A 22,343-nucleotide genomic window follows, 5' to 3' on the forward strand; every position below is an offset into this window, starting at 1 on the left:
CCTCTGTCTGAGTCCCTGCCTGATGAATGTCTTTTTCTTTGCCTGTGGGTAAATGCAGTAGAGACTGGTAGGTGCTCTTCTGTTAGGGTGATGGTAGGCAACTTGTTGCTGCCTTTCTGGTTCTCATGCCGGGGTTGCTAACCTCCAGGTGGTGGCTGGAGACCTCCCAGAATCACAACAGGTCTCCAGGCAACAGAGATCAGTTCCTCTGGAGAAGAATGCTGCCTTGGAAGGTGGTGGACTCTGTGGCATTAGACCCAGCCAAGGCTCTTCTCCTCCCTCCTCAAGCTCCACCTGGGATCCCCCTACTGGGAGCTGGCAACCCTGAGCATGCCCCCACCATAGGAGATGGTCAGTGAGGCACAGATATGGAAGCCGAGATGGTAAGAATGGGAGACGGGAGTTCCTACTGGGCTGCTCTCTTGCCCGCTGACTCTTTTCTCTTCTCCCTTCAGGGCCTGAGCGGGGACGGTGTGTGCCAGTACCATGGAAAAGCTCTTCCTGCCTCTTCTGATGCTTGGCACCATGGCGAAAGCGCAGCACTGCCCCGGCCGTTGCATCTGCCAGAACATCTCCCCCACGCTGACCATGCTGTGCGCCAAGACGGGCCTCCTCTTCGTGCCGCCCTCCATCGACCGGCGCACGGTGGAGCTGCGCCTGACCGACAACTTCATCACCGTCATCCGCCGCAAGGACTTCTCCAACATGACCAACCTGGTGCACCTCACCCTCTCGCGCAACACCATCAGCCAGATCCTGCCCTTCGCCTTCTCCGACCTGCGTGCCTTACGAGCCCTGCACATGAACAGCAACCGCTTGGCCGTCCTGAAGAACGAGCACTTCCGAGGCCTCGGCAACCTCCGGCACCTTATCCTGGGGAACAACCAGATCGGCCACATCGAACCCTCCTCCTTCAACGAGTTCCTCTCCACCGTGGAAGACCTGGACCTCTCCTACAACAACCTGGAGACGCTGCCCTGGGAGGCCATCGGCCAGATGGTGAGCCTCAACACCCTGACGCTGGACCACAACCTTATTGACCACATTGCCGAGGGCACCTTTTCCCAACTCCACAAGCTGGTGAGGTTAGACATGACGTCCAACCGGCTGCAGAAACTGCCCCCAGACAACCTCTTCTTGAGAGCGCAAGTGCTGGCCAACGCTCGCGGGACGCACCCTTCCACCTTGACCATCAGCTTCGGTGGAAACCCCTTGCACTGCAATTGTGAGCTTCTCTGGCTCCGGAGGCTCACGCGGGAGGATGACTTGGAGACTTGTGCCTCTCCGGTGCACTTGATGGATAAGTATTTTTGGTCAATCCCTGAGGACGAGTTCCTCTGCGAGCCTCCACTCATCACCAGCCAATACTCTACCAAGGCGTTCATCATGGAAGGCCAAGGGGTGAGCCTCAAGTGCAAAGCGGTGGGGGACCCGGAGCCCTCCATCCACTGGATTGCACCCGACGGGAAGCTGATCCAGAACACCACCCGCACGGCGGTCTACGACAACGGCACGCTGGAGGTCCTGATCACCACATTAAAGGACAATGGCCTGTTCACCTGTATTGCCTCCAATGCTGCCGGAGAGGCCACCGCCCCCGTGGAGATCTGCATCGTGCCTCTCCCGTTGCTAGTCAACAACACTGGCCACATGAAAGAGCCGGACCCTGGCTCCTCTGACATCACCACTTCCACCAAATCTGGCGCCAACGACACAAAGAACCACCTGGACAAGAGGATTGTAGCGGCTGACCTGACGTCCACCTCCGTGGTCATCCACTGGCCATCTGAGCGGCACATCCCCGGCATCCGCATGTACCAGATCCAGTATAACAGCACCGTGGATGACTCTCTGGTTTACAGGTGAGTAGAGCGGGGTGGCATTTCTGGCACAGGTAAGCCAGTCATATTGTGCTCAGGGCTGAGCGCGTGGTGTGTGGTAGCGTTCCGTGGCAGGTGTGGCTCTGCTTGCTTTTGTGCCTAGGCAAAGAGTTCCATTTCTTTTATTGGTAATGGGCCCTTCTTAATGGGTCCTCCCCACCCTGGGATTATGAAATGAGAAGGACAAGGGGGGATCTTGAATGCTCCAACCCCAAGCCCCTCTAGGTTGGACAATTCTTAGAGTTTTGGGGGTGGAGCTTGGCGATGGGGTTTGAGGAAGGGCCATAATGCCATCGGACCAGCCTCCGAAGCTGCTGTTTCTGCCAGGGGAACTGATCTGTGTAGTCTGAAGATCAGCTGTAATTCTAGGGGATCTCCAGGACCTTAAGAGCCCTGTGGCGCAGAGTGGTAAGCGGCAGCCCAAGCGGCAGCACTGCAGCCCAAGCTCTGCTCACAACCTGAGTTCGATCCTGGCAGAAGCTGGGTTCAGGTAGCCAGATCAAGGTTGACTTGGCCTTCCATCCTTCCGAGGTCGGTAAAATGAGTACCCAGTTTCCTGGGGGTAAAGTGTAGATGACTGGGGAAGGCAATGGCAAACCACCCCATAAAAAGTCCACCAAGAAAACGTTTGGTGCAACGTCCCCCCATGGGTCAGTGAGGACTCGGTCAGTGAGGACTCAGGGACTACCTGGACCTCCAGGACCTAGTCTGGTTGGACTGTTTGGTTGGGAATGTTTTGTGTTTGACACAAATACAGAGATATGAATTCTTTGGATAGAGAGATGGAAATCCAGGTGGCAGGAAGAGGACAGGTGAGGGCCCCTGTTTCATGAGGAGCGTGCAGAGCAGAGTAAGGCCTGAAGTGGCAGATGGGAAGGGGGGGGTGCTGATCTGAAAAGGTCCACATCTCCTGTGAGCCCTTTTATCTCCAGGCAGAACCCCGCCTCTCAAAGAAAGTAGAGATTGCAAAGGGGTGAAGCTCTGGACTAAAGCCCTGCATTGGGCCGTCTGTGGTCACACCTCTTCTCTTGGACCATGGCAAAAGGGGGCTGTTTAGAGCAATGGCAGGCTTGTACAGCCTCTGCTGAGGGGTGGGCCCTCTCTCCCTTGCTGGCGCAGCCACAGGCCGAACAGAGGCAGCCCCAGCCTGCAGTTTGCGTTTCATGAGTGGAACCAAAACAGACCTAGAAACATGGAGCTGGAGGGGATCCAAGGGGTCATCTAGTCCAGCCCCCTGCACAAGACCACCTATTCACAGCTATCTCCCTCCTCCCTCCCCCCCTGCCCAGTGACCCCTGCTGTATGCGCAGAGGAAAGCAAAAAAACACCCTCCAGGATCCCTGGCCAATCTGGCCTGGAGGAAAATTCCTTTCTGACCTCAAAGTGGTGACCGGCATTACCGTGGGCATGTAAGAAAGGGCCACGAGTGCCAAACACGGGCTCATCCCTTCATGCCCTCCCTCGCCCGATCTGCCTGCATTCATCCTGAGTTACAGACTCATCATTGCTGTTGTGATGGCCATCTAGCCTCTTCTTAAATACCTTCGAGGAAGGAGAGTCCGCCGCCTCCCGAGGAAGCCTGTCCCACTGAGGGACCGCTCTCACTGTCAGGAAGTTCTTCCTAATGTTTAGCCGAAAACTCTTTTGCTTGAATTTTAACCTGTTGGTTTTGCTCTTTAGCTTCGGCCTCTCTTTTTGAGTCTGTGTGTTGGTAGGTGGTCAGATTCAGGCTCCTGACCTGCCAGCCCAAGGTTGAGACTCACGCTCCCTCGGAACGGCCCAGGGGCCTTCAGCTCAGGTCCCCCCCCCCGCCCCGATCCTCAAATGAAGGTGCCGTAGACGGAATGAGAGCCTGGGGGGTCTCTCAAGGGCAGTCTTGTCTCTGACTGGCAGCATCTCTCCAAGGTCTAGGGCAGAGGTCTTTGCTTTAAAAGCCCCAGGCAGCCTTTGCAGACCTCCCCCCACCCCTGCAATTTCACAAGAGGAGAAATACTAGCAACGGCCCGTAGCAGGGTCTCCTCCGTGGAGGCGCCATCTCTCTGGAACTCGCCCCAGGCAGAGTCTGCCCTCTTTGGCCTATTCTCAACATGCATCCGAGGCAGCCATTTGCCGTCCAGTTTCTTAAATTTGGGTTTAGAGCTCTGAGAGGTTATTTGTAGCTGCTGTCATTACATTTCTAACACTGTTACAATATTAGAGATAATTAGATTTATTTATTGTAGGAATAACTTGGACCTAATTAAATCATGTCTGTTTTTGATGGCTGTTTGGGGGCCTTGGGATCAAATGTAGCACAGTAAAGGAAACCTTTTAAAATAAACGAATGAACTGAGGCCAAGTTTTGGGGACAAGGGTAGAGATTTTGGAAAAGGCTTAAGAGGAGGATGGGGAGGGGGGCTTGATTGACAGAAGGAGGTGACTGTTTCAAAATCCCCCCAAAAGGCAATAGATTCAAGATCAGTCAAAGGAAGAAACAGTGTGGTGCAGTGGTTACAGTGTCGGGCTAGGATCTAGGAGACCCAGGATCAAAGCCTAGCTCTGCCACGGAGGCTGGCTGGGTGACTGTGGGCCAGTCACATACCCTTAGCCTAACCTACCTCACAGGGTTGTTGTGAGACTAAAACAGAGAAGAAGTGAAGGATGTACAATAAGGCAGGGTAAAAAATTAAGTGAATACATACAAATAGAAAATAAGAAACACGCAGTTGACTTGTGGAACTCACTGCTACAGGACACAGTGTGGACCTCTACTTCAATAGCTTTAAAAGGGATTTTAAAAGGAAGGATAAATGGCTGCTCACTTTGTGGCCAAGGGGAACCATCCTGTCCAGAGGCAGTTCCGGTTGCGTGGCATGCTTCGACTCCCACGCCCTGCTGGCAGCCCTTCCACAGCATCCGGCCAGCCACAGTGAGGAACAGGATGGTGGACCAGAGGGACGGGTGGGCTGATCCGGAAGGGCATTTTTATGTTCAGAGCAGCATCCAGCCGAACGTCTCAAGGAAAGGGCGTTGGGTGCCCCTGCAGACAGGCCCTGTGAGGGTTCAGCGGCCACTTCCTCCTCCAGTCCTTGCCTGCTCACCAGCAGGAGACGGCAAAGAAAACCAGAGGATGTGGGCGCCTGCTGCTTTCCCTTAGGCAGTGCCCGGCTGCCAGGGAGACTAGCAGTGTCCTCCTTCCAGCCTGCCCCTTGCACATTCTCCTCTTTGTGCATGGCAAACAGCATCTCCATCGCTCCCCCACTCGTGCGTTCAGTGGTGGTGCTCACACAGGAGTCAGATCTTTATGCAACCTCTAGTTCACTCCCCCCTCCTTGCAGTCACGGGGCACCCCCACTCCTGCCACACCCCCTGCCTTTGAGGTCCTGGCTGTCCAGCACCAGGGACTGGGTAGTGTTGCTCCCCTCGGCTGTTGTAGTTCCCGACATTTGCAGAAGCCTGTCTGCTCCAAGGTGCCATGCTCATCCTCATTGCTGACCAGCTGCAGCGTTGGGATGTGGGGAAAGCTGCTGTAATTGGAGAGGGATTCTTCAACATACACACACACACACACACACACACACGAAGCAGATGCAGCAGATGCCCCCGAATGCTTATTTTGTGCCAGCAATGCGTAAGCTATATCAATCAAATGTTGTTGTTGTTGTTCTTAGGTTCTATGCATTGCACACAGTCAGGGCATCTCCCTCCCACAGAGGGCCTGCAGGCTCCATGCGAACAAGGACGGAAAGAACTGGGGGGGGCAGGCTGGGAAGTGACAGTGGAATAGGGGGCCGTGTGTGGGAGCTGGAGAGGACGGGCTCAGAGCCCAACGTGCTCAGAGCTAAACTGGTCTGTTGTAGCTGTGTCAGATTTTCATGGGAGAATCCTTGGAGATTAGGATCTGGTTGAATTCTGGGCTGGATTGCAGCTGGCTGAACCACCAGACACCCCCCCATTCTTTTGGAGGCTTATTCCCATCCAAGGAGGGTTTTTTCTTTCCCTCTCATTGCTCCTGCGGATGCTGTCAAAGCTTGAAGTTCAGAAATGTGCCCCTAGCAATCCGCCATGAATCCCTATGTAGAGCCCCCATGTTCAAAGGCAGTATGCCTTGCTGATGAGCTTTCGCTGTTATGTCTTTTTGTGGACTCTTCAGAGGATTTGGGCCAACTACGGTTAAAGCAAGACCTTGGAGTAGATTAGTGGGGGTGATCCAGAGAGTAAGGGTCACTGGAGTTGTGGCGGGGAGGTAGTTGTGAATTTCCTGCATTGTGCAGGGGGTTGGACTAGATGACCCTAGAAGTCCCTTCCAACCCTGTGATTCTATGAGACAGGTGGTTTTGGTGCCCTAGGGTGAAGTTTGCAACCTCTCCTCTTTCCAGGTCAGGAAAAGCTTCGCCTGCCATGATTCTTTGTTCTTGGTCACTGTTAAGGACACTGGAGCTGAGCTCCTAAAATTTGCCCACTGCCCCTTCAGTGGATGTGCAAAGCTCTGTGGGAAGCGCCCGGCATATGGAGGGAGCTGCCCGGCCAAAGCAGGCTTGTGCATCGATCGCTTGGGCATGGCAGCACCGTAGTTTCTTCATATGCAGAGGGCTTGGATGGGTTTCCTCAAGTGTGAGGGTCTCTCAGATTCATTCACAAGTTCCTGTCTGCAGAAAATAGATCCCGAGTCCTGAATGGGTCAGAGGAAGCCCAGGCACCTTCCAGGACTCGAGGGTGACAGGACAGATTTGGCGCTATGGACTGTGACCCTTTAGGGCTGCCAGCTCCAGCTTGGGAAATCCCTGGACATTTATGGGCAGCACGTCAGGAGAGAGGAGGCATTCTCCGGAAGCCTAGCCCGATCCTCATGGGGAACTGGTTGTTGTAGTCTGGAGATAGACTGTAATTCCAGGAGAACTGCAAGCCCCACCCACCCCGCCAACCAGTGAGTTGGTTATTTTTTTGAGTTTGGTTCCTCTTTTCAGCTGAAAATTGGCTCATAAGAACATACATCTAACAATTTCCAGAGGAGTGAGCCGTGTTAGTCTGTAGTTGCAAAATAGTAAAAAGTCCAGTAGCTTCTTTAAGACTAACCAGCTTTATTGTAGCATAAGCTTGCAAGAACCACAGCTGGACCCATGGATACCAGGTCTACCCGCCATGGCTTTGCTAGCAGGGTAGACCTGGCCTTCATACTCCTGGAGGCCCAGTCTACTGCCCATAGCCTTGCCAGGCTGGTAGACCTGGACTTCAGACCCATGAAAGCCAAGTCTACCTCCTATTCCTTTGCTGGCCTGGTAGACCTGGCCTCCATTACCTCGGCGGGGGGGGCGGGGCAGAACAGGCTGCTGCTGGGCGCAGGAGCCCACCAGGGTGCCTGGCGCTGCCCCTCTCATCAGTACTTCCTGCCTGCAGCAGTCCATTCTCACCCCAACAGGGCTGGAACAGGCCGCTGCTGGGAACAGGAGCCCACCAGGTCGCCTGCTGCCACTCCCCCTCGCCCGATCCAGTGCCAGTGGGGTTGGAACGGGCTGCTGCCAGTCACAAGTGCCTGCCATGGCGCCTGCCACCCCCATCGCGGCACTGGGGAGGGGGCAATGCCTGGTCTGGCCACCTTGCCCTCCCCCAACCAAATTGGGGTGCGACAGAAGCGGCAATGCCTGCCCCGCCTGCCCTGCCCTTTCTGGAGCCTGTTGTATTCCGCCCCCCCCCCCCAAACAGGCTTTGTTACTAGTGCTACAATAAAGTCGGTTAGTCTTAAAGGTGCTACTGAACTCTTTGCTGTTGTACATCTAACAAAAGGGACATGTGAAGTCCATTGACAAATGCCCCCTAGAAGGACTTCTCAGGAGGAGTCAGACCTTGGCCTGAGGGGTGGGGGCCGGCCACTGCCTGCCCACCTGCAGATGCCTCCCTCCATGGCCAATGGAAGCAGAGATAAGGGGGGGGACTCAGCCCCTCGTTCTGGATGCTGCCTCTGCCACAGATAGATCTGTGCCCCCCCCAATCCCTTCCAGCCCCCTCCCCAGGAAAATGCAGCTGTTTGTGATACGGCGCTCTAATTCTTGGCTAATTGCCTGCTGCCTCTCAGGCCTCTCGCCTCACCCACACGCTAATAACTGGGAACTAATTGAGTGCTCTGCAGAAGCGTGGCGCTCCGTGTGCCCATGGCCCACTTGTCAAGTGCCCGGTCTGCCTGCTCTTGAAGGCCTGCCATTTGGGCACAAGGAATTTGCATCAGGGAGCCACACGATTCCACTTGTGGGGGCACCAGGCGTCGCCTCCATGCGCACAGCATCGCCCGTGCCTTGCCGTGTTTACAGCATGCACCGCCAAGCATGGCCGGCCCCACCCACCCTATTGTGCTGCCTTTGTTTTCCTGCCGGCAGGAGGACCGGCCCTCACCTGGCTGGCAAGTCAGACGGAGATGACGGATTTCCCAAATCTGACGGAGGGGTGCGTGTTGCTTGCTCTAGTATCACTGTCTCTGAACCTCAAAGCCATTTTGCACTCGTGGCAGCCAGGTTGGTAGGGGTCTGAAGCAGTCACCCGTGGCAGGGAGGGGAAGCTTGGTGTAGAGCCGGGGGTGGGGCACGGGTCTAGACAAAGGGCCTGGGGAAGCCATTCTGCTTTGCAAAGGATTATATAAAATGCGACCCACACCCTACACTGATTTCTAGCAGAAAAGGGGAGAAAGTGATGTATGGGAACGACGCTGTGGCTGCAGTTGCTACCTCGCGCACCACTTACTCCCGTGTAAGCCTTCCTGTCTGTTTCCATTTCCTGCTGAGGCCTTGCTCTGCGTGCGCCCACATTCAGAGGCAGGAGAGGAGGGCTGTGGGGTGGCGGCCCCTTGAGGGAGTCCTTCCCCAGAGCCTCTTGCTTGTCACCAGCCTTGCCTAGTGTCAGACCCCAGCTGGAAGCTTTTCTGCTCCCCGAACCTCTGGCTCAGTCCTCCTCCCCATTTTTGCCTTGCTGTTTTGCACATTTCCTCTTAGTTTCTCAGGTTAATATCTGGTTTGGGCTGTTGTATATAATGCAATATTTTTGTGCACTGTTATGACATTTTATGTGACTTTATGCTGCTGGGAAGGTTGTTTCACTGAAGGCTTGTGTTGACTGGAAGCCATTTGGCTAAGGGGTTTTTTTGCAGGTTGCAAACCACCCAAGATAAATAGATGCATAAATGCACTCCGAGCTCCAGCCGTTTGCGGAGAGGGCTTGGAGAAGGCCTCCAAGAAGCAGAGTGCGTGGTGATGCCAGGCACTGAGGCTCACCCAGCTTGCCTTTGCACCCCGTGGCGACCAGAGGAAGCCTATTCAAAAGCTTCAGGGGTGCTTGGACCTGCGGTTAAGAATGCCGCCAGCGGAGACAGGGCTTGCTTGGGCTTCACACCCCAGCCAGGAATCCCTGCAATCTGCCCTGCGAGGAAGCCCCTGCGCCCCAGGCCAAGCTGTGCCTTGCTTTGGGATTCCATGATGGGCATTTGTGGCCTTTCAAAGCACTGGAGGGAGGAGAATAATATGGATTGGGGCCAGTCTGGAGAAGGGAGGCCTTCTGAGCTATTTCCCCAATCAAAATCCCCTCCTAGCTGTGGGAAAATAAAGATGGCTATAACAGGGGGGGGGCTGTCTTTTCCCCCATCCTGGGTTTAAGAGCAACCAGTGGGGAGGGGATCAATTTGGCAAATGGTGTAGAGGGAAAGGCTAAATCTCCCCCTCTTCCCTAGCAATGTGGCTGTGGCCCTGAGCCATACTGGGCTATTTAGGAGCAGAAAAACGTGTTGTGAATTCCAGTCAGGGGGCTCCTGCATGCCATCTCAGTGACCATTAGTACCTGGAAGAGTCAGGCATCATTTGCTCCATGGGGGAGAGAAGGAGTGCTCTGTACACGCTCAGAGGCACTTTTCTGCATTGCTTTTATTAAAGGGGAGGCGGAGCATGGCCTCATATGGGGGTGGGGCGTCTGAAATGGCTGCGGTCAAAAGAGGTGAAGCTACCAAGGACCTCCATACCTTTGAAAAATAGTAAAGATTCCAGTAGCACCTTTAAGAATAGACAACTTTATTGTCGCATAAGCTTTCGAGAACCACAGCTCTCTTCGTCAGATGCAACTTTATTGTCGCATAAGCTTTTGAGAACCACAGCTTTCTTCATCAGATGCAACCTGACGGTTGCATCTGACGAAGAGAGCTGTGGTTCTTGAAAGCTTATGCGACAATAAAGTTGGTTAGTCTTAAAGGTGCTACTGGACTCTTTACTATTTTGCAACTACAGACTAACATGGCTAACTCCTCCTGGATCCATACCTTTGCAAAATGTATGCTGTGAAATCTACCTGGGATTTTTCCACAGGGGGGAGGGGGTAATGAGCTTCCCTCCTGCTGAGGAACCCCTTTCACTCCACCCCCCAATGCGGGGGGGGGGGGGTGAGAGATTGCCTAGTTTCCCTGGCTTCCATTCAGTCTGAAAGCCATACCCGTTGCCTTGCATGTCCTTTCCCGAGCCCGAGATGTCGGTCCCCAGTGTCCAGAAGCACAGCCTACAAGTGAACTTGATGGGTGGGAAAGGCGCTTTGTCCCTCCTCTGCCTCCCTCTCTTCTTCACTGTCCCTGTGCATGTTCCAGGGATAACTTGAGGGATTAAAAAGGTGAAGGGGGTTCTACCCGGGTTCTGGCTAAGCCTCCGTGGTCTGTTTCCCTTGGGGAGAATTTCTTACAAGGGCACCCCCAAGTGGCAACAGCTGGTAATTACCACATCCAAAGAATGGGGTGAAGAACTCCCCACGGTGGTAAACACCCACAGTTGCTTCCAGGGGGAGCATTTGCTGAGAGAAGGCTCCGGGGATGCAATTGACACACACACACACCCCGCCTTGCGTGTGCTGGTTTCCAAATCTGCAGCTAATTGAGTGGCGCCGTCTCTTCCCTCTCCTAGGATGATCCCCTCGTCCAGCAAGGCTTTCCTGGTCAATGACTTAGCGGCAGGCAGAGACTACGACCTGTGTGTGTTGGCCGTGTACGACGACGGGGTGACATCCCTCACGGCCACTCGGGTGGTGGGCTGCGTGCAATTCACCACCGAGGGGGAGACCACCCAGTGCCACTCGCTCCACACCCAGTTCCTGGGGGGCACCATGATCATCATCATCGGGGGCATCATCGTGGCCTCCGTGCTGGTCTTCATCATCATCCTGATGATCCGCTACAAGGTCTACAGCGGCCAAGACGAGCACAAGAAAGCCAAAGTCAGCAACGTCTACTCGCAGACCAACGGGAGCCAGCCGCCCACCGCCACCCTGCCCCTTTCAACCTCCAAGGCTGGGGAGGACAAATATGAAACCCTCCAAGAGGTGACATCCAAGGAAGCCATGCTTGCTGGAGAAACCAAGGACGATATCGGCAATGGCCAAGACATCGCCTTGACGGAGGTGGATAAGAAAGCAGCCAAGAAGGCCCCTGATCTGCAAACGGTGGCCATCTTGACTTCCGAGGAAGGGCAAACAGAAAGCACCCAGACTGGATCGTCGGTTTCCTTGTGCCTCATCAAGGACGCTGGTGCGGGGCCTCAGCTCCGTGCCAAGTTGAGCAGTGGTGGCCCGGGGGTCTTCCCCCGTGAGCTGTCCAGGACTCACCACCACCGCCACTCCTTCGACGGGGATTATTCTTTGTTCCAGAGTCACAGCTATCCCCGTCGAGCACGGACAAAAAGACACATGTCCACCTCGCAGTTGAACTCGGAAGAGTGTCCCCTGGGCCAGAGGCGGGTCATTTTTAGCAGCACGGAATGGATGCTGGAGAGCACAGTGTGAGATGTGGGCTGGGGAAGGAGGGCTGGGGAGTGGGGGAGGGCAAAGGAACTGCCGGACGCACAACCAATTTGGGGCAGGGCTGGATGGAAGGCAAGAAGGGGGAAGCAGGCCGATTTGCTTGAGATGACGGGGATGGATCCGGCACTTTCCCAAATCTCTGTCCAAAACAACCGCTTGGTTCCAGGATTTTCTGCAGTGGTGCCTTAGCCAAGCCACAAATAAAGAAACTGATAGAGATGGGACAGAACCATTTTTTAGAAGGAAGAAGCAACGGGGGTTACCAGTGGAGGGGCGGAGGTGCCTGGGGGTGGAACCGCAGTGCCAAATGGTGCTGGGATGGTGGGCGGGAGGGGCTGGAGGGCAGGGAGGCCAAGGAGAGAGACACATGCACAGATGACACGAAATTAAACAAAGATCCTTTTTCTCTTTATGCATTAATAACTGTTCCAATAAAAAAGGAGACGCGTGCGGAGTTATTTCGGGAGACAACCGAGCAAAATTGCCCGGCAGAGATGAGGTGATGGGACCAAAGGGGGGGGTCCTTTCCCACATGCTACCCCACCCCCATCCTGGGACCCAACAAGAAGATTCCGTTACTATATTTATTGTATCTGGCTGGTCTAGATAAACATTTCTGTGTTTGGTGTGTTCATTATCGGAAAAGTCATTTGAACCCATGGACCCCCCCCCCTTGACTTCCCCTTGTGGTGCCTGTCCCGCCTCCTTTTCTCCCAACCACACCTCCTCAGAAATCTAAGACCCTCCCCGTCTCTGCTGCCCCACCCTTCACATTGCTCTCCCCGTCCAGTCCTTGAATCCTTTGCCATATGCCCCCATTTGCCCCTTTCTGTCCCCAAACCAGCCAAAGCTGTAACAGCCTCTTCCTTCCCCAGTCGTGGGCCCTTCCCCATGCCCGATTTCCCCCCAGCTCCAGGAAAAAAAACCCTCCCTTGCCCAAAATCCCACACCTACGCATATTTCCTCCGCAAATCATGACTTTTTAAAAAGTCCCCCCAAAAACCCAATGTTTGAGTGTTGAACACAAGTTTTTACATTAAAAACCTGTGCCTGCCGTGCCCACCCATTGCACCACCCACCCGCTCGCCCGCCTCCAGGCCATCCCTTCCCCTCCCAGCCCCCCCCCTCTTCCTCCATACCAGGGTGCGGCTGCTTTCAGGAGGTGATTAAATCTTTTGTGTGTGAACTACAGTTGGGTCTGGCTAGTATTTTTCCAAACAGGAGGGGCCGGGCAGCAGAGTTGAGATGGGGTGGGGGATTCCAGAAGCCCCAAAGCGGAATCATACAGTTTGGAGGGGATTAGATGGTAATTAGACTCTATTCCATGCCTGGATTGTGACAGTGTCCTGGAACGTCTTTGATTTCATTTTATTTGCATTCATTTATTTATCAAATTTATACATTGAATTGCCTCTTCCAGTTGGGTCCTCAAAGTGTTTGGCATTCAGCATACCAGCAGACAGGCCCTTCAGAAGGCAAAGCGATGTTAATTTGATTAGTATTAATTAAGACTGTCAGTCAATCAAGCCATTTGCGTGGATTAATCATCTACCTTTTAACTGACTGATTGATTCAAATCAATTTGCATATTACCAGAACCTCAACAGAGATACCTTTTAAAAAGGAGATTGAAGGGAACTGAGATAGCTTACAATTTAACCTGCAAAAATGTCTGCTTGTTGAAAGGAAAACCTGTTTATAATGTTTCTTTAGTCCCTCTCACAGTAACATACCAGAATCAAAATAGCACTGGGATACCCCTAACTTGCAGGCTCAGATTAAAGTTGGCTTCCCGTTAACAAATCAACTAACATTTATGTCAAGTTAACCTGCCAGTTTGAAGCCATTAAGTTTGCAGCCCCTTTGCACAATCATTTTGCAATCAATAAGCCTTTTAATGCCGACTCCATCAGTTCATGTCTCGTGCTAATAGGGTCTCTGCCCAGAGGAGCTTACAATTAGGACTGTGCAGAAAATTCACAAGCAAACCTTTTGGCTTGAAAATGTGGGGGTCCCAGCCCCTCAGGAAGCATGTAGCCACTATGCTGCTCTTGTAAATGGATCGTTTTCTTGCTGTAGCCAGTGAGGCCCAAGGGGTGGGGGGAGGGGGAGTTCAGTCCTTGGTCCTCCCTCTGGCGAGCAGAGCTCGACTCAACTATAGGATGAAATATCCAAGAGTCAGAAATACTTTGGAAGTCTTTGTTCACGGAGGCACATGGCCACATCCCACTTTGCCTTGCATAGAAGCGTTGTTTCTTCTAAGGATGGGATGCAGCCCCGTCCCAACCAGGAAGAGCAGCAGGCTTTGAGGCCAGTGGCACCTTGGAGACCAACAAGATTTTCAGAGTGTCAGCTTTCGAGAGTCAGCGCTTTCCCCCCCAGCTATCATGCACACCAACAGAGCTGTCCGCCTCGAACTGTCTTCGTGGAAGGGACCACATTCAGCCGCATGGAGTAGAAACGTGGTGTCTGAAGAAGGGAGCTCCGATTCTGAACGCTTACCCTCTGGACATCTTGCAGATCTCTCTGGTGCCACTGGACTCAAATCCTGCTGTTCTACTGCAGACCAAGACCTATTCTACCATTCGGAGCTCTCTGGAAGCTGGGCCAATGATAAGACAAATAACGAGAAGATAAAGATGAAAGGCATGGAAACCAGGAAGATGAGAAACCTGGAAGAGAGCAATTTCAAAACGAAGAGTGACAGCCAGCGCTGGGCCTTGGAAAGAGGAGTGGCATGTTTGTCTGTAGCGATGGGGGCTTTTTAATGGGGGGGGGGTCTGAATCAGGCACAGGATAGCTTTAGCCTCTGTTCATCTTCACTGCAAGACACAGTTTGCTCTCTGTGGAAGGGGCACGATGCCGTGCCAGGCTATGTGAGATTCCTGAGAGAATTGCCTTGCCCTTTAAAAGCTTGGGCACTCAGAAGGTCTGGGGTCTCTCTCTGGGCTAGGGGCCAGCCCTTCTTTTCCCTCTCTTGGGCTTAGAGTTGCCAGCCTCCAGGTGGTGGCTGGAGATCTCCTGGAATTACAAGTCATCTGCAGGCCACAGGAATCAGTTCACCTGGAGAAAATGGATGCTTTGGAGGGTGGACTCTCTGCTGAGGCCCTTCCCCTCCCCAAAGCCTACCTTCTCCAAGCTTCAGCCCCCAAATCTCCAGGAATTTCCCAACTTGGAGCTGGCATCCCTACCTGGGCCCTTCCTGGCTCACCAAAGGAACGTCACTTGACATTTTACCCACTGCAGGCCCGAACTCCTGAGCTCAGGCAATCCACCGTCCTCAGCCTCCCGTGCTCAGGCTGGGATTACAGGCGTGCGCCCCTGTGCCCAGCTGGGGCCTGCCCTCCTTTCTCCACAACCAAGACTCATTGCCTGCATCCACACCCTGTGGAGGAGCACATGCCCACCCACAGGGTCTGCATTGCCGGCCGGCCTTCCTTGGATGAGCTGCTAATTCCCCTTTTCTGTGCCTGCCTGCAATCCCTTCCAAATGCCTTTTCCCCTTATCAGCTGGACCATTCGGCACTGCGGCACTCATGCATCCTGGGAAATGAGGGCTGCTGCAGTCAACCTGCCTTGGAGCTGGCAGAGGAAGTTTTATTTTTCCACATGTTTCTGGAACGCCATAGCTTTGTGTGTTTAGCTTGCCCCCTGGACCAGCGAGTCTGAATCTATTTACATAGTATTTGCTGCATCCGTCATAGCTGGTAAGAGACGTGGGATCAGGTAAGTCCCTGAATGGTGACCTGTCTCTCCCCCCCCCCCGCAAATGGGGACTCAAATCTGCCTGGAATCTTCCACCTTGAACCTGGGCCCTTCTCCCAAAGCACAAGCTGGCAAAGCGGTTATCTAGGGAAAGCCACTGTCACCTCCAGGTGACCAAGTCAGGAAGACTTTGTAAACTGGAGTGGGGCAGTCCTTTCTTTTTTCCTTTCAAGCTATTGGTGAGCCAAGAATGTCTTACCATGAAGAGTCTAGTAGCACCTTTTAAGACTAACCAACTTTATTGTAGCATAAGCTTTCGAGAACCACAGCTCTCTTCGTCAGATGCAACTTTACTGTAGCATAAGCTTTTGAGAGCCACAGCTCTCTTCATCAGATGCAACTTTATTGTACCAAAAGCTTTCGAGAGCCACAGCTCTCTTCATCAGATGCAGCTTTACAGTACCATGAGCTTTCGAGCTTATAAACTTATGCTACAATAAAGTTGGTTAGTCTTAAAAGTGCTACCGGAGGCTTTACTATTTCGCAACTACAGACTAACACAGCTAACTCCTCGGGAAGAATGTCTTAGAGATTCCTGTGAGGAACTGTGGGATGGATAAATTAGGAAAAGCCCCTAGATTATCTTCCCCCTGCCAGGATCCTAGCAGCTCTTTGGGGCTCAGGTGGCCGACTTTCCCCTTTCCGTAATGTTTTTATTTGGAGCGCCTCTTGTTTTCATCAGGTTGATGGGCAGGGGTACCTTTTTTAAAGTTTAGGAAGTGAGGCTCTGCTGCTGGATGCTGGCGGTCCTCAGAATCCAAAATGCAGCCCTATCTGGGGTCAGGGACCCTCTTCATCGACCTCTTCCTTGGGGATTGAAAGAGGCGGATCAGAACGATTCGGGAATAACTGGATAACTGACGTTTGGGAATAACTCTGGAATCGGAGCACGCGCCATGCTTAGGGCCATGCTTAGGGCCGGGTCTTTAAAACTCTTACAGCACATCCGTGTCAGATGTTAGGGGTGTGCACGTATTTCCAGATGAATTTTAAAAATGAAACAACAGGAATGCACGGGTTTCATTTGTTTGCTTAAGGAAAATGAAAGGGGACTGCATCTGCAGGGGGGTGAGAAGGGATTCCTCATTAAATTTGCAGGTGACACCAAACTGAGAGGAGCAGCAAACACCCTGGAAGACAGGGATCGAATTCAATGAGATCTGAACACGCTGGGAAAGTGGGTGGACTTGAATAAGATGTGATTTAACGGATAAGTCTGTAAGGCCCCTTCCAACTCTATGGTTCTCCACCTAGGTAACAAAAATGCAAAGCATGCCTACTGGATGAGGGATACACTTCTGGGTAGCAGTGTGTGTGAAGAAGATCTTGGGATATGGGTGGATGGGAAGCTAAATATGAGCCGCCAGTGTGATGCTGCAGCAAAAAAGGCAAATGCAGTCTTGGACTGTATCAACAAAGGCATAAGATCCAAGTCACAAGAGGTCATTGTCCCACTATACACCGCATTGGTCAGGCCCCACCCGGAGTATTGTGGGCAGTTCTGGAGTTCCCACTCCAAAAAGGCTGTGGACAAACTGGAATAGGTGCAGACAGAGGAGGGCAACTGCCCCCTTGGTGGGTGGGCCTGGCTCCATTTGAAGCTCTGTTCCCTCCCAAGTCTGAATGCAGCATCCACTGTCCTGGCGGGCAAAGGAGCTCTGCAGCCCGCAAATGGAGTTGTTTCCAACCGCCTTTGTAAAGCTCCCACCGTCCTCTTAGCCCTTTCCAGCCCTTGCTGCGGAGCGAGTGGATGTTTGCACCGGCCTCCTGATGATGGCGCCTGCCAAGCTTTCTCTGGGATGAGCCGCAGCACTTCCCCGAAGCCAACCTGAGGTTTGCCAGGCAAGGGCTGGCTTTATAACTCTGCCTCGTCAATGAGCAACAATTCCCAGCTCTGTCACCTCCCGCTGATTTCCCCTGTCACTTTGCTCGGCAAGATGCTCCTGTAACTCTCCCATTCAGGTTCTCTTGGATTTCAACAGGGTGTAAAATGACATGCCAGTCCTTTCCCCCACAATTAGCTACTGGGGAGTGGAGCTAAGGGCATGGCGGGGGGGGGAGGGGGCAGGGGCCTCCAGGACGCTCAACCAGCCTGGCCCATAAGGGCCTGGCTGCCCCCCCACCTTTCCCCAAATTCCACCTCTGTGCCCCTGGATTCCTCCCACAGCCATCCTGCACTTCAGTGCCTGCCCCCCCCCAGCCTGGCTGTGCCCCTGCAGAAGGGGGCAACACCTTTCCAGTCCAGGGAGGGTAGCCCAAGCGCCTTCCCCTTGTGAAACTGCTCACTCTGCTGGAATCAAGGGCAGCCCCAGCTGGAGACAACCTCAAGCACTTGGTTGGGGTTCCTTTAAGTTCAGCGCAGTGGTTGTGCCCAAGTAGCAGGAGAGCCTTGCTAGAGCAGACTAAAAGCCTAGCTTGCCCAGTATCCTGTTGCCAACTGTGGACAGCCACAGCCAGAAGGTCCACAAGCAGGATATGGAGGAGAAACAACCCCCGCCCCCTGGACGGCGGGGTTTGCCGCCTCTGCAAATATCGTCTGTTGTCTCTCTTGCTGTGGTTAGTAACAGGGTAATAGCTGTAAATAATAGGTTCATCTTGCATTAATTTGTCAAATCCTTCAACCATTTATCGAAGTTGCCGGCCCTCACTATGGTACACGGGCAGGCCTGGTTCGGCTTGGCCTGCAGAAAGGTCCAGGTTCAGTCCTGAGAACCGCCAGCTGAAGCAGCTCAGGAGGCAGGCGTTAGGGAAGACTTTCTCTGCTGGGAGACGCTCTGCAGGGGCGGTGTGGCCTGGCTCTCCCCTCCCCGCAAGAAGTGCCTTGGCTGTCTTGCCTTGCTGGGTAGCGCCTGCTTCCTGCCTGGGGCACCCACTCTGGATTGCCTCAGCACAGGAGCAAGGGGGGGGCGTGTAAAACAGGTGGCCCGCCGAGTCCATGAACCCCTCTGCTTGCCCAGGAGTCAAAATGCGAGAATTCAGAGCCACTCCGTGATGCTGAAAGTCAGCCAGTTCAGGAACGACAACAGGAAGTGCACAATTAGCTTCTGGAACTCAGTGCCACCAGATGTGAGTGAGTGGAACAAGGGAGTCCCACAACCTTTATAGAATCAGAAGGTGTTCATACACCAAAGGGAGAGGGGAAAGTTTTCCTGCGGAGAAGGATCATGTAGAAGGGGCCACCACCTTTGGTGGCTTTTGAAAAGGCTTAGACGAGCTCATGGATGAGGAGGAATATCAATGGCTATTAACCATGCTAGCCATGGTGGGACTTCCATGTGCAGAGGCAGTCTACCTTTCAGTACCAGCCGCCAGGGGTATAAGCATCTGCCTTCTTGCTGGGCTCGTAAATGTTTCTTTTAAAGCATTTGCTGAAAATACTTTATGAACCAGATTCTCAAGAAAAAATATTTCTCCGGCACCCGGTTGCAGACTGCGTGTGGTTATTCCTCAGAAGCCTCTATATCGTATTATTATGGGGTATAATAAAATATAACAAACTGCAAATAAAGCGTTACGTACAGCAGATGCTTTCAAACTGCACCGCTTTTCTTTCAGGGGTGCAACTGGAACTGGAACGCACCCGGCCCCAGAACTGTGACTCCTGCTTGCTGTGTTGCTTCGCCCTGCCATTAGATGGCCCCTTGAGTGGATGGAGTTCTTCGGAGGCAGCTACAGCTACTGGGCTGTAAGAGACAAACACAGGGGGCGGGATGGTTAGGGGCCTTGCACTGTAGCGTACTCAGCTATGGGGCACACCCTTCCCACCTTTCTGCCAAGGATCTCTGGGCAGCCGATCGGGTGCTTTGAAATCCAGCCCAGAAATCAGTGTGAACAGCCTTTTTCATTACCTTTCTTACATCCATCGTGTGCAATTTTTTAAAAAAGCTCTGTCCTTCTAGTAACCTTTTAGGTCAGTCACCATTGCCCCATTTTATAGACCCAAGACCTCAAGGTTTCTTCCCAGGCTGGACCTGCCAGCGGGTCCAAGATCCTTTGTTCTGGGAGTGAATTTCATAATTAGGAAAGTGTTTTCTCCAGCATTTAGAATGGCAGAACTTCGACACAGAACCCAGAGACATTCTGGCCTCTGCCCGAGAAGAGATGTTTCCCAGCATCATTCTTGGAGAAGAAGTTAAGAGGTGCCAATAGGGGTGGGCATCACCGCTGCAAAAAAAACACAACAACCCTGTTGTCTTTGGAGGCTGCGCTACGTTGGGCCTGGGGCTGTAGCTGCCCCCACTGGATCCCATCCCTTGCAAGAAAAACAAAAATGGGGGGGGGGGGGAGTGAGAAGGCAACGAGGCTCAATTTGCCCTTTGGCATGCAAATGAGCTAACTGGTATGCTAATGAGACCCCATAATGAGCTCATTGTGGTGGCAATTTCCTTATTGTTATGCTAATGAGCAGGCAACCGGAAGCCCCTTGTTATGGCAATTAGCTTGTTGTGGCAAGAGGCTCGTTATTATGCTAATGATGCAATGTGGTGATTAGCTCGTTATGCTAACAAGCTTTTTATCATTACTGTTATGATTATTATTATTATTACTTTATTAGACTCATTTTTTTTGCCATATTTAGGAAGCTTGTAAATTCATGTGGGGATCTGAATTTAAAGATGGGGCAGATGAAGGGGATCAGTCCGTTCTGGGGCTCAACTCGCCTTGATAAAGCCCCAGAATGTCTTTTAGAAACTGTGGTGCAACGAGAGGGCCTCCAAACATGTGCAGAGAGCCGCTGTTGCCCAGTCCCAAGGTGATCACATTACATCCTTCCCTATCTGGGACTGGGGGCAAAGGGAGCTACACGTTTCTCTCTTGCTAGAATTTAGGATAAACCCCCCTCTTGTGACCCAGTAATAGCAGACATCTAAAACCCACGACCCCTTTGCTCCTCCTGTCCTCCCGGGCATTGGCCAGGGGCCCAGTCCTCACCAGTGCTGGGTCTCCACGCCCACAGAAGCCGCATCCTTTTTAAAATATATTTATTATTTGCATTATTTACAGTCCACCTTTATCACTGAGACTCAAGGCAGATGCACAGCGTGAGTCCATACAGACAATTTTGAAGATGTTTCAATAAACTATGCAATAGAGTACATACAAGCAAATTTCTAAAGATTTAAACCAGCAGATATATCCAATTCAGAGTTGAAGAAATGGTGAAACAGCGCATAACCAGTTCTAAGACTGACATTTTAAACTACCCAGTAGGATCATACTTAAAGCAACAGACACTACATTGGAGTGCACAGTAGTAAAGTCTATAGTCCCTATCACTATTTATGCATCTCATTGGGACTTCTCTACAGTACAGCCCTCCTACCTGAGTAAAAAACCCTCTTGAATAATTCAGTTTTGCATCTTTCTTTCCCCAATGTGACACCGAGAGATCTCTGTCTTTTGGTGCTACACCTCTGAAGATGCCAGCCACAGCTGCTGGCGAAATGTCAGGAACTACAATGCCAAGACCACGGCGATACAGCCCGGAAAACCCACAAGAACCATCGTTCTCCGGCCGTGAAAGCCTTCGACAGTACACAGTTTTGCATCGTTTGCAGAAAGCCCGGAGAGTGGGGGCCTCCCTGACTTTTTCAGGTAGGCCATTCCATAGAGAGGGGGCACAGAGAATGCCCGGGTATGGGCAGCGGTTGATTTTGCCCACGTGCAAGGTGGCACCTGCAGAAGGCCCTGTTCAGATGAGCAAAGCTGCTGAGGTGGAACTCGGAGAGAGGCGGTCCCGTAGATATGCCGGGCCAAGGCCATGAAGAGCTTTGTATGTGAGAGCCAATTCCTTGAACTGGGCCTGGTACATGACAGGGAGCCAGTGGAGTGACGGCCGAACGGGAGCAACGTTCATGGTCCTCCCAGCTCTCGATGATAATTGAGTTGCAGCACTGCAGGCAGTTATGTGCAGAAGAGCCCCGCCTGGGGGAAATGGTGGCAACCCATTGCCGGGGTGGGGGCAAACTCTTGCAAGCAAGGCAACCAGTGCCTGGAGTACGCACACGCATGCCCCCTCCTATGCCAGCCACCTCCTTTCTCCTCCGAGGCCTCACCTCCTTCCTTCCTGTTCTTCAGCACACTGGGTTGGGGTGGGGGGAGCTTGAAAGTCGTTTCCTTGACAACGGTGGCTTTCCTGCCTCATCCCTGTTTTCTCTCTCTTGCTCTCCTTCCTTCTCTCTGGAAAAGGCCGCGGCCAAGGCAGGGAGGGAAGAGGGGCCAGACAGGCGCCGCCATATGCCACATTAATATTTGAGGGGCAGCACAGCTGAGGGGAAAGCGTTTGCTCTCTCCACCTGAAAGACTGGGCCACCGAGCCTGCCACCTGACCCACATGAGCAGCATTGCCTGGGCACGAGAGCGCGCGAGGAAAATGCCTTTGTTTCCTCTTTATGGGTTGTAGATGCGTCGCAGCTGTTCTCTGTGTGGTGAGCAAGGCAAAGTAGCGCCCTCGCCTTCTCACCTTCCCGTGCGTGCTCTTTCTTAGGACGCATCCCTGTGTTCCAGCCAGAGCTTGGAATTGCCTTAAAATCATTGACATGTTAGGAGACCAAAGTCTACTCCCGCACACCCACAAAGACACTACGTTCTGTGATCTTGCAAGCACGAGCAGCAGGATTTTCATCCAGTGGTGGCTTAGAGACAAAGGAGGTTGTCAGGGTATGACCTTTCATGAGGCAGAGCTCCCTTCTCCCTACGGCAGACCAACACGGCTACCCGACTTGCACATAAGGGTTTCTGCCAGGCATGCGCAAACAGCTTTTCAAAGCATTTTTTGCCCACTGGGAATTCACTCCCCTGATTTCACCTTGAGGAATAATAATAATAATAATAATAATAATAATCAATTTATATATCGCCCTTCAGGACAACTTAATGCCCACTCAGAGCGGTTTACAAAGTATGCCA

At 52.7% G+C, this 22,343-nt stretch overlaps 1 protein-coding gene across 1 annotated transcript; it reads left to right on the forward strand.

The window, feature by feature from the left end:
- The first annotated feature begins 483 nt into the window (after window positions 1-483).
- On the forward strand, window positions 484-11,651 carry LRFN1 (leucine rich repeat and fibronectin type III domain containing 1). The gene is made up of 2 exons (XM_054999613.1): window positions 484-1,862; window positions 10,778-11,651. Exons 1-2 carry the CDS (start codon window positions 487-489, stop codon window positions 11,649-11,651), a joined length of 2,250 nt encoding a protein of 749 aa, XP_054855588.1. The 5' UTR covers window positions 484-486.
- Window positions 11,652-22,343: the final 10,692 nt, after the last annotated feature.

This window comes from Eublepharis macularius, chromosome 15, assembly GCF_028583425.1.
Source record: "Eublepharis macularius isolate TG4126 chromosome 15, MPM_Emac_v1.0, whole genome shotgun sequence".
NCBI lineage: Eukaryota > Metazoa > Chordata > Lepidosauria > Squamata > Eublepharidae > Eublepharis > Eublepharis macularius.

Coding starts and splice junctions, on each gene's coding strand:
- LRFN1 (XM_054999613.1), top strand. CDS start 487: ATGGAAAAGCTCTTCCTGCCTCTTCTGATGCTTGGCACCATGGCGAAA. Junction 1,863..10,777: donor GATGACTCTCTGGTTTACAG/GTGAGTAGAGCG, acceptor TCCCTCTCCTAG/GATGATCCCCTCGTCCAGCA.